This window comes from Orbicella faveolata, unplaced genomic scaffold (genome assembly GCF_042242905.1).
Source record: "Orbicella faveolata isolate gen_17 unplaced genomic scaffold, um_ofav_v1 contig_47, whole genome shotgun sequence".
NCBI lineage: Eukaryota > Metazoa > Cnidaria > Anthozoa > Scleractinia > Merulinidae > Orbicella > Orbicella faveolata.
In genome coordinates, this window is record NW_028301577.1 from 23,362,503 (window position 1) to 23,373,999 (window position 11,497).

At 49.3% G+C, this 11,497-nt stretch overlaps 3 protein-coding genes and 2 pseudogenes across 3 annotated transcripts; 3 read left to right on the forward strand and 2 right to left on the reverse strand.

The window, feature by feature from the left end:
- Positions 1-1,912: 1,912 nt before the first annotated feature.
- LOC149097676 (uncharacterized) lies at positions 1,913-2,679 on the reverse strand (annotated as a pseudogene).
- LOC149097677 (uncharacterized) lies at positions 2,546-4,655 on the forward strand. The gene has a single exon (XM_089280132.1). It carries the CDS (start codon positions 3,370-3,372, stop codon positions 4,309-4,311), a length of 942 nt encoding a protein of 313 aa, XP_089136258.1. The 5' UTR covers positions 2,546-3,369; the 3' UTR covers positions 4,312-4,655.
- A 421-nt stretch (positions 4,656-5,076) lies between these two features.
- LOC149097678 (uncharacterized) lies at positions 5,077-6,568 on the reverse strand. The gene has a single exon (XM_089280131.1). The coding sequence runs from the start codon at positions 6,472-6,474 to the stop codon at positions 5,077-5,079; it is 1,398 nt and encodes a 465-aa protein (XP_089136257.1). The 5' UTR covers positions 6,475-6,568.
- LOC149097679 (uncharacterized) lies at positions 6,487-7,790 on the forward strand (annotated as a pseudogene).
- A 189-nt stretch (positions 7,791-7,979) lies between these two features.
- On the forward strand, positions 7,980-9,290 carry LOC149097680 (uncharacterized). The gene has a single exon (XM_089280133.1). The coding sequence runs from the start codon at positions 8,421-8,423 to the stop codon at positions 9,003-9,005; it is 585 nt and encodes a 194-aa protein (XP_089136259.1). The 5' UTR covers positions 7,980-8,420; the 3' UTR covers positions 9,006-9,290.
- Positions 9,291-11,497: the final 2,207 nt, after the last annotated feature.

Consider the following 11,497-nt stretch of genomic DNA (forward strand, 5'->3'; position numbering starts at 1 on the left):
AAAGAGTTGCTCTGGCAACAACACTAAGGGTGCCAAGTTTCAAGAACACTGCTTCAGTATTTCTAGAGATATTGTTTATTCAGTATTTTATCAGTTTTTAGGTTCAAACAATATGACGTCATCACTGATCTAATTTGCATAACAGAGAAACGTCAATATCTCTAAAACGAAAAGAGATATTTTAAAAAGAAAAACGCCATTCTTCTGTATTTTGAAAGGCCTTTCAAATAAGCAGCAATTTTTGTTTCATGTCGTATACACCGCTTAAATACTAGCAACGGATGTCATTTATTTAAGTAGTATAGGGGGAGGCATACAAATACCATTTCGCAGAGGGAGCCTCATTTCACTGTTCGCAGCCCCCACCATCAAGTCCGGCCCTTACAGGCTAGGGCCGGTTGAAACTGGGGGCTGCGAACAGTGAAATTCGGCTCCCTCTTTGAAATAGTATTTGTATGCCTCCCCCTATACTACTCACAACAGAGGCGCCCCCGCGCAGCGCCCCACCACGCGAGGTGGCCGCGGCCACTGGAACGAACCGGTCTAAACCGGTTTCAACCGCCCCTCGCTGGGGCACAACAAAGGAGCGCGGTATGTTAGAAAGGGGCGAGCCGGGTGTTATATGGCTCGAGCGGGGATGGCACGAGCGCCGAACAAGTGCGGGTGGCTGAAGCGGGGCCGGAAAGAAAGCTGCGGAAAGCGCTGTTACGGGGCGTACTGCGGTCAGCGCAACTATCAGCTGAAAAAAGGAATGAAAGAGCCAGAGCCCTGCAGAGTCTGCGGGATCGGTCTTCTGTGCGACTACCGTCTCTGCAAGCCCTGCGGCGGAAGCACGCTAAAACAGCGGCTTATCCGCAAGCATGAAAAAGCGAAAAAAGCTTTTCAGCTTGTTTTGCTCGAGCTGAAAGAAAGAAACACACCAGTAAGAGAAATGTAACCCGTGGTTATATTCCAAGGAACTATGTCTTCCGACGACGGGCTTTCCAAGGCCATTCAAAGTCTGCCTCCAGAGCTCCGTGAGATGATTCTCAAGGAGTGCATCGCGATGAAAATCAAGGAAAAAAAGGAAGCGGGGTGGGCCAAGATACACAAGAATATTTTAAAACTGCCTTTCTGCAAATTCAAGCAGCAGATTGTGCCGATGGTTACTTGCATTGAATATGCGGACTGCTTTTTCGAAGGTTGTTGTTACCCCTGTTTCGAAAAGGATGGAAATATTCATAAAGTATCGATAAACCTGCCGATAATACCTTTCGTAGAACCCACCCCTGAGTACAAGAATTTTTTAAAAGTATGCTCCTGGGATGGTTACGATTGGCACGAGTGGTTCCTTTTTGGCAGGGAGCGTTAGCGCAACAGGCGGCGACGCTATAACCTCTGTTTGAATAATTACAGTAAAAATATACGGCTTAATTTGCATAACATAAAAACATGCCTGTCAGTTTTCACTTGATTGCGTTTCTCGTGAATGAATATTTCACGCCAGAGTGGCAGACACGTGCGTGATATTACACGCAAAGTTGTTGAATGCTTTCATGACGCGGTTCCGGTTGAGGCGATACAGCTTCCCGTTGCGAATTCCTGAAGGCTTCAGTTTAAGCTTGTTGCATTCCTCTTGGCTTCAGTTGAAGCGATCAGGAATTTTCAAAGCCATCAGAATGTTGAAGTCAAAAGGAATTTTACAGGCGGATTTCTATTTTTTGTCCGCAGTTTGTTAGAATACGGTATTTCTTTTCGGTCTGGCCAATAAAAATGGCACTTTTCCCCTTTTTTCGAAGAAAAATTGGGCACGAAACGCGGTAGAACAAAGAGACTTCACTAGAGCGATAAAAAGAAACAGCTGATCGGGGGGTTTTCCCTATTTCGCACATGACTGCGTCAGTGAGTAACCTTCTCGAAAGTTCAAGGCTATTTATGTGGCATGACAAATACCGCAATCACCTGTTTTTGACAAGTCAAAGAGAGAGTTTTGTGTTTTTTCGCTCGAAATTTAGTTCGAAGCGGGAGGTTTCGTGATTTTTTTTATCATTTCGGCTTCAAGTCTGCCGCGGATGTCTTTCTCAAGTTTTTGGACATCAACATCAGGAAGCTTTCTCGTTGATGGTTGGCGAAGCATCCTTGCGCGGACCTGATCTTTCAGAAAGTTATATTGCTGAAACTCCGAAAGGATAGTGTCGAACTCGTGGGAAGACACCTCGTTGTTGTTCAAAGCGTTCGAGAGAAGTCTGTTGACGGTGTCGCGCTTGGCAACGGCGAGCGTGGTGATCTCTTGATGCTTCTTGATCTTCGAGTCGAGCTTTTTGCTGGCGAAAATCATCGCAGACGAAACGAGAGCGAAGCATCCACCAGCGCCGCCAAGAGGAACGGCAGCCGGCAAGCCAATCACAGACAGAGCGGAGCCAAAACTCGCGCTGGAAAACGCTGCCGAGAGAACGCTGGAGCCGGCGGCGCCCCAATTAACGAACTTTCTCGCGCGTTTGTATTTTTTTGCGACGAGGCGATAGTGGTGGACCTCGCCGGCCAATGTGTTGGAAATCTCGTTGACCTTCTGCAAGCGGAAATTTTGAGAAGGCTCCGCCGCCACCACCGGATATAGTGGCTCGACAGGCGGCGCGCTTGGTGGCAACAGATTTGCCGAAGACATTGCGTATATATAGAAATTTAATTTAACTCTAATTCAAAAAGAAGAGGGAAGTCATTGAAATCAAAGATTTCACCCTTTTCATCTTTGGCGGTGATGGTGATGCTGTTTACGGACTGGTCTGTAGAGCAGTTTCGCAAAACCTGTTGCGGAGAACCCTGGTAGCTTACTTTTTCATAAGGCTTCCCTTTCACATCAAAAGAGGCCAGGATATCTGACCTTTTGCCGTTGAACAGATTCTTTTGTTCGTCGATCAAGTCGCAATGAATGAAATATGTCGTTGGAGATCTTAGCCTTTTTACGAATGTTATATACAGCAGCTTTCGCCCAATACCAAGCAAACCAGCTAAATCGCGATCAAGTTCTATCGGTTTTAACCCGGGATTTTGGATTACAAGCTGGCCAAGAGGCTGGTTTACTGCTGTAACCAACTTATAGTTATATTTGGCGAACAGATTGTCAATTTCTTTCGAAATTCTTTCTAAACTGTAATGCCCTGGGAGCATTTTGCCAACAGACAAAGCGACATCTTTGTTTTTGTCCCCCAAGGTGGCCGAACCTTCTCTTTTCAAATTGTCCCAGCTGTTGTATAAACTGCACGAAATGAGTTTCATGGAATAGACTCTCGGTATCGGCTGGTCAAAAAGGATAGTATCTCCGTTCCGTTGCGTGACAACAGTGAGAACAACCATTTTTATATTCAACAAATAAAATTGTGTTCAAATAATATGGCGAATGTGTGGAAAGATCCAAACATTGTGATAAAAGACGCAATAGCCAAGACAAACGCATGGATAGAATTTGCAGCACATTTCCCCAAGGCCGATAGATCGCGTTTCGTCGCTCAGGGGAGTACAGACGGAAAAAACGTAACGGAAGAAATCTTTTTCAAAGAGGGCCCAGGCTCGCTTCAAAGCGTCTTCGGCTCAGACAAAAAATATTGGAGCGCGGAAATGAAAAAGGCGCTCGGTTTGGAAGACAAGCGCTCGGGGGACATTGGAGGGTTTCCTTACCAGCTGGCGTCGCTTGGTTCAAAAGTTTCCTTGCCCATCCCTGCCGTACCTTTCGACGGCAAAGCGCAAAGTTTGAAAAAAATATTCGACGCCCCAATCCAAATATACGTCACGCCTGAACAATATTTCACGACAAAATTCCGTGAAATATTTGAAAAAACCAAACTCAGGCACACGTCGGCAGTCGAATCAAAACGCTGGCTGGGAGGGCCTGACATGAAATATTGGCCGCAGCAGCTGAACTTCGCGGTTTTCTGCGCGACACAGGGGTGCGGAGTTTCTCGCGAAATCTTTGACAGCGGGATGGATCTCCCCCCGCAGATAAGAGCTTTCTACAAATTCCACGTGTACTTCACGGTCAGGCGGATTTTGTACCAGCTTGGAGGAATTCAGAGCATGAGCGCTTTGCCCGGAGACCCGCCGTTCAACCAATACAACCATCATTACGACGTCGCTTCGTACAAAAGGATATGCAGCGAGTTCGGCATTGCCCCCTCGAGCGATTTCCGCTTCACGCACGGGGAAAACCACGGTCTGGGAAGCGTTTACGTGTACGCGACCGGCGCGGGCCCGTCGAAAACCGACTATAAATACCCGGGATGGAACAAATTCAGCGATGAAGGCGGCAAAGCTATAAATGGGGACTTGATCTATTAAATCGAGCCGGGGGCCGCTTCTGATCCTCAAGCAGACTGGTTCGCGCCCAACACCGCGAACGGTTTGACGCAGGCGGGCTTGTCGAGAATCAACCAGTCAATCGAGGCTTTCGTTTACTGCGTCCTGGGCGCGCAAGTCAACGTCCGCAGCAGCATTCTCGGCTATGGCGGTCGGGCGAGAGAAGCCCAGAGCGAGTTCCTGGTGCTGATGGAAGACGCGATCAGACAGCCCGACTTGGCCGCGAGCGTGCAAAGGTACCAGCTCGCGGTGGACCAAGCGAAGGTCAGGCTCAATCTCGCTGTTGCCCCCATGGCGTGGCTCATGCCCGCACAGATGATAATCAACACTGCAAGCACGATCGGTTACAACAACAAGCTGAAACAGGCGGTCTCCGGAATGAAACTGGGGGTGAATAACGAGGTAAACCCGGAGAAAAAAAAGCTGGGCTCAAACACATGGCAGGCGGCCCGTCAAAAATTAACCCGCCCAATAGCCACCCGTCCAACCCGATTCACAAAGCCGCAACAGCCGAATCGGGGCGTGTGGTTCCACCCCACAGGAAACCAGCTTCGACCGAAACTCAGCAAGCGCAGCCACCGACGGAAAAAATTGAGCTCGAGGCTGCAGCGAGGCTTCGCCCCGGACCCCAAAAAGCCGCGCGCAGCGCAGACAAAACGCCGCAACACGAAATTAACAAAACGGCGGTAATTGTCGGTGTTGTTGGATTATCGGCGTTGCTGTTCACGGCTTGGCGCTAAGCTAACGCTACTTCTTAAAATATTTTTCGAACAAAAAGGCCACCGCGGCAAGAATGAGAAGCCAGGTGTGCTCGGCCAGAAATCCGACGACTTGGCCGGTGGCTTTGAACAGGAAGCTCACAATCGAGCCAATCAGCCCGGGCAGCAGAGAGCCGAGTTTCGCGGCAATATCTTTGAGGCCGTTCCCCAAAGCTTTGTCGGTGGCATTCAAACCTCTGGTGAGGACCCCGATGACAGCGCCGATTGTGGTCCCGGCGGCGAGAAGAATGGCGGTCAACGTCACGCCATATTTTTTGAAGATCTCCTTGACCCTTTCCAAGAGAGGCCGCCCCCTTTCCCTTTCTGCGATCTGAGTTTGCAAACGGGCGATCTCCTCGTTTCTTTCTGCAACTCTGCCTTCTGCGGCTTCTTTTTCAGAGGGAGAGGCATTCTCATCTTGGATGATCGCCTGGTCTTCCTCGTTTTGGCGCTGCAGCTCGCTTTCCTGCTCTTTCAGGTCGTCCAACGGTTTTGTTTGGTTGAGCCTTTCTTCCAGGCCGTTTGTTTCACTTTCTTTTGCCGCGATCCTGGCCCTGAGACTATCGGCCTTTTCTTGTTCTTTTTCCACGTTTCTTGCTTTTTTTGTGAGCGAGTCCAAAGCTTTTTTCTTGTTTTCAAGAGAGTTTTGGTAGTTCTTTTTCAGTTCTTTGAGCCTACGCAGCTCTGCTTCACTTTCAAGATTCGAACCATGTCCATCCTGAATGTCATCAATCTTAGCGTCGGTTTGCTCGATTTTGCGTCTCAGAACTTCCAATTCTTTCTTTTCTTGTTCTCTTCGCGAAGCGAGTTTTTCCGCCTGTTGTAGTTGTTTCTCTGCCTCTTTTTGTCTTTGTTTCATTTCTCTGATGGTGGTCCGGTCTTCCACAATGACATCTGCAGCTCTCGGCCCAATTTTGTCCGCAAACTTGTCCAAAAAACTTTGCGTGAAGTTTATCCCGTCATCTTTCATAATCTTGTACTCGCCTCCACCCGTACCTACTGCAACAATTTTACCCTTGGTTTTCTCTTTGGTGCCTTTCATAATTGCAAAACTACTCTCTTTAAAGTTGGTAAATACTCTTTTTAACCGGTCTATGACAAATTTCCGTTCCAAATCTAGTTCAAGCAAAGGGCTGTCTTCTCCAAAAAATGATGTCTCGGCGTAAGAAGTGTCAGGCAGGCCGGACTGCTCGTGCCGCATAGAAGACATTTCCGTTTGTTCGCCCCCGTGGTAGGGGTCGCCAGGTTGGTAGGGAGTAGACGCCGAGCCTGGATGAAAAGGACGGGTCGTGTCACCTTCTTGTTCTCCATCACCATCATCGTCGTGGTCAAGCCGATTGTCAAGGTCCGGGTCTCCGTAACCAAATTCGCCACCGCCTTCCGCCATAGCGATATAATTAAAGCCAATTATTATTTTTCAAATTAGAAATAATCGCCGGAGTGTTATACACAATGGCAGTTCCAGAGAACCTTCGCGCGACGTACAGCAAAAAAACATTACAAGGCATGCAGGCCGAGCGTGCGGGGAAGCGGATCACCTTTTCCCGCACTGAAGCCAACCCCGGCGATACTCTGTACGTTTACGTTCCCAAGCTGAACGCGAACGAGGTTCTGGTGCCGGGCTCTCTTGCGCTTGTCTTTAACATCGACCTTTCTGGAGGGCACGCCAACAACTTCCTTGTCCAGAACGTCACGCGAGCGCTCGTTGACAGGCTGCACGTGAAGTTTGGAGGCACTACCCTGCATGACACGGTTGGCTATGGCATCTACAAAATCTTTGATGACCTTTTCCTTTCGCAGGAAGAAAGAGACAACGGGATTCTCGAAGGGATTCAGAGTGAGAAACTATGCAAGATCCGCTCAGGCGCGGGAGACAAGGAAACCTCGGGCGTCGACGCTGAAAAAAAGTTGAACGAGGTGTACGGGAGCAAGTACCGGATCAGGCTGGGCCATCAGATCTTAACCGACCACGGCGTTTTCTACCCCCAGGCCCTTTACAAAGACCTCACGTTCGAAATAACCCTGGCTGAAGCTGCACATGTAGTCAATGGCTCCGATACAACCCAGCTGAAATACAAGCTGACCAACATCCAGCTCGAGTACGATATGATCCGCAGCAAGACTCTGGCAGACGAGGCGCATAGCGTTTACTCCAGTGAAAAAGAGTTCGCCTATGACCACGTGATGCGTTCCCAAGTGGTGACCTTCAAAAAAGACACCGACACGAGGAAGAACATCAAAATCGATGCCCAAAAAAGGTCGCTAAAAGCCCTCCTGCTACTGTTCATAGAGCCGTATGCTGATGGCGCCAGAGATTCAGAAAAATACGTCTTCCCGGATCTGACGAAAGTCAGCGTCACGATCAACGGCTCGCCCAACATGATTTACAACAACGGCGTCGAAGGCAAGGACATGTGGGAAGAGGCCCAACGCTTCTTCGTGAAGGAAAAAAATAAAACCGAGCACATGGATGTGACAAAGTTTTACACCGGAGATAATTTCGGGCTTCTGATTTATATGCGCTCCATGGCGGACCAAGACATTCATTGAAGTGGCAAGCGCATTGTGAACAGTACGGACGGGGTCCAGCTGGAAATCGAGAGGAAAGCCGAAGGCTCAGGCAACGTGAACTGCCACGTATTCGTCATCGCCGACTCCCAGTTCAACATTATGGAAAGACAGCTGGAATCTGTACAGAATTAATATGGACCCAAGCAAGATACCCTTCAACGCTCTCATCGTGGGGCCGACCAATTCAGGCAAATCGAGGTTCGTGGTGGACCAGCTCTACGGCCCGTTCCACGGCAAGTTCGACTTCATCGTGCTCATCTGCCCGACGTTCACGCACAACAAGACCTACCACCGGCTTGGCGAAAACGATCCGAGAATGGATGTGATTGTCTACGAGCAGCACGACGTGGAAAGGTGGTTGAGGCTCGTGAGATGGCTTTCCGAGGGCACCAACACGTTCATAATCCTCGACGACTGCGCGGCCTCCAAAGATGTGAAAGGGCGCACAGGCGAGCTGGTGAATCTCGCCTTTTCTGCACGACATATGGGCATCAGCGTGTGGGCGCTGACCCAGAAGTTGACCGGCATAACATCTTCCTTCCGGGAGAACGTGGCGGCGATCGTCCTCTTTTACACCCCCTCGGCCAGGACAACGAAAGCCATCTTCGACGATTACGCCGGCGAGCTCTCCCCGGATGAGTACAGAGGATTGATTTCAAAGCTGAAAGAGCGAAAGTTCTCTTATCTTATGCTCGCGCTTCGCCACCCGTACGGGGTAAAGTTATTTGAATAAAAAATTGCAGCTCTATATAGCCTTGCACAATGGCTGCAGAAGACGCCGCGTTAGCAGAAGTTTTGAACCTTCTTGAAACGGAGCCCGCGCCGTCGAGTGGTCTCGCAGGCGGCCTTGTTCCAACCGCTCCCGGACCCGACATTCCCGCTCTTCGCGAGCAGCTGGCCGTGCTCGTGTCCACAGGCAAAGCCAAAGAGGCTATCGGAGTGCAGCTGACCCACGAGCAGGTGAAGCGCCTGAGCGACAAAGAGGTCGAGAAATTCACCAAACGCTACGAGACGTACGTGGGCTCGAAGACGACGGAAAGCCTGATCGACATCTTCATTTTTCTTGCAACCAAAGTGGTCGGAATGACCGTCAAAATCAAAGACATCGAGACTTACCAAAAAGAGCTCAGAAACGACTACATCTTGAACAAAGAGCTCTCCAATCTGGCCGGCAACCTTTCTTTGAAGTGCGGCCGGTTTCTTGCCGCGGCCAACGCGGTGTTCATCACCACGAAACATATTGATTTTAGTCCACAGTTGCCGGAGCCGAGCCACCGTTGTCGCGATGAACACGGCTACCCGCTTGAGGGTGTTGATGAAGTACCCGGCTCAGCAACTGCAGAATAAATGGTCACCATTCATCAACAGTGCGACCAGTTGGAGAGTAGCTGCTTTTGTTGTATAACATCATGGAGAACCTTCCGTGGAAAAGTCCTGCAAGTATCGAGGCAGAAAACAAATGGAAAGAACTTCAAGAAGACTTTGAAGAAGTGAATAAATCAAAGCAAATTTACGAAAAAGAAAAAGAGTTTTTTTGAAAAATTCTTCCAAATTATCCGCTCTGGCAGTGGGATAAAAGAAGAGCATAAAAAAGAACTAATTTTGAGAATAAAGTCTGATGTACAAGAAAAGTTGGAAACATTTCTGTCAAAGCAGCGTGAATACGAGAAAAAAGTGTACCATCTTTTGGAGTCTTTGGATATTGAGTTGTTGAGATATTGGTGTTTGTTTTTGGAGACAGTGTAGGCGCCAGCTCATCCTTCTCGTGATGAACACGGCTACCCGTTTGAGGGCGTTGATGAAGTAGCCGCCTCATCAACTGCTGAATAACTCGTCACCATTCATCAACAAATGCTGAGGTCTCGCTGACAAATTGTTAACAATTAAACTTTTTTCATTTGCTTATAATACGGTTCGCTTCAATGTCAACCGAACAATCCGAGAGCGCGCCTGCCGTCTCACTGCACCTGAGGTAGAGACCAAGGCAGCGCCTGCCGCCGTCACTGCGCCTCAGATAGAGACCAAAGCAGCGCCTGCCGCCGATACCACACAGCAAGCGACGACTCCTACTGCAACCACGCAGCGCGTAAAAAACCCCAAGCGTGTGGCCGCCGGAAAAATGGTTGCCGAAAGAAATCGTCTGGCCCGGGAAGAACAGAAGAAAGCGGCCGAGGCTTATTTGGCAGAAAAGCAAGCGCAAGCCGCCACAGCGGCACCCAAGCCAGCCTCGGATACAAAAGAAGAAAGCCCAAAGGGCGGCGGCCTTTTTGGCCTAAGCACCAACCAATGGATTGGTATTGGCGGCGTAGGCATTCCCCTGCTCGGGATCTATTACAAGCGTGAAGAGCTCATGGCAATGGCCAAGCCCGTGCTCGACAAATTCAAAACGCCGGAGCCCGCGCAGCCGGAGCCCGCGAGTGTCGAGCCAGAACCTGTTCGCGTGACACAGCCAAAAAAAGTATTAAGAAAAATGCTTTGAACGTTTGCGTGTGATTTATATCACGATGGCGAGCCTTGCGCAGGTTCTCATCCATACAGCAGCAATCGGAGGGATTCCGCTTTTTTGGGCCGATTTTACCGTCAAGACTTGGAGGATGGTGAGACGTCTTACCGACGAAATGCTTGTTGAAGAGGGAGAAAGGCGGAAAAAAATGGAACAAGAGGTCAGGCGAAAAATTGAAATAGAAGCCAAAATCAAAGAATTCGCGGAAGAAGAAGCTGAAAGACAGGTCCCCAATTAATTTTGTTTTAAACTTTCGCTCTTTCCTTATATCAAGCACACCATGTCCGACAACAAGCTTGTCAAGACCGTCATTGACGCCGCGACTCTCACGGGATTAGCCGCGGGCATCGGCTGGGCCGCGAAAAAGGTTGTGAAAGAGAATTTCACTTCCGATCCTAGCAGCAGCTTTATGAATTACATGAAGTTCACCGTCGTCATGGCGGGCAGCATTGCGCTAAAAGGGTACCTTGAGGACCAGAAAATCCTCCCCGCCAGCATTTGAAGATGTAAAAGTCTATTATATTGCGCCATGGCAAGCATTGAAAGCGCCGACTTTTATGATGTTGTTTTGACATCAATGACAGAAGATGGAATGAGCTTTGACGACGCGCTCAAGGAGTTTCTTGAGCGTTTCGAGCGTTCTCTTCTCAACTTCGACTGGATCGAGGAAAACTTTCACGGAAAAGGTGAGGAGTTTTTAAAAGTATGCAAGTGCGAGCCGCTAAGAAGTATCAAAACGCCAAAGAAAAATACAAAAATAGACCCGGAGGCCTTCTCCTCTGGATTGCGAACGTCTTGTTTGCTTTCCAGAAGCAGGAATGAGTTATGATTTGAAAAAAGGTTCCGTTAATATACAACCATGGCTAGCATCGCGATCATGATTGGCGGGGCTGTGTTGAATGCCACGGCTTTTATCGGCGGCAATTATCTGGCGAGGGCGCTCGGCGGGGGCGACAAAGCCGCGCTTGAAGAAAAGAAGCGCCACGACAAAGCTCTCGAAGATTATCAAGCCGCTTACGCCAAATACACGCGAGACCGGACACAACTTCTCGACTGGATCGCGACCAACGCGCAAACAAAGGAGCAGGCCAAGCAGAACATGACCAACACGGACTACGCCTTCAAACTCTACAACCAGGCGCATCCTGAAGAACAGATGGTGCCCCCCAAGGAGCCAAAGTTCCCAGATTTCTATCAGCCAAGCGAGCAGCAGAAAAACGGCGAACTCGCGTTCGTGGGCGCCGGGGCGCTCGCTCTGGGCTACGCGGCCTTCCGGTTCCTTTAAACTTTTTTACGCCTTACGTATATGGACGCCAAACTCGCAAAGATTTACTAC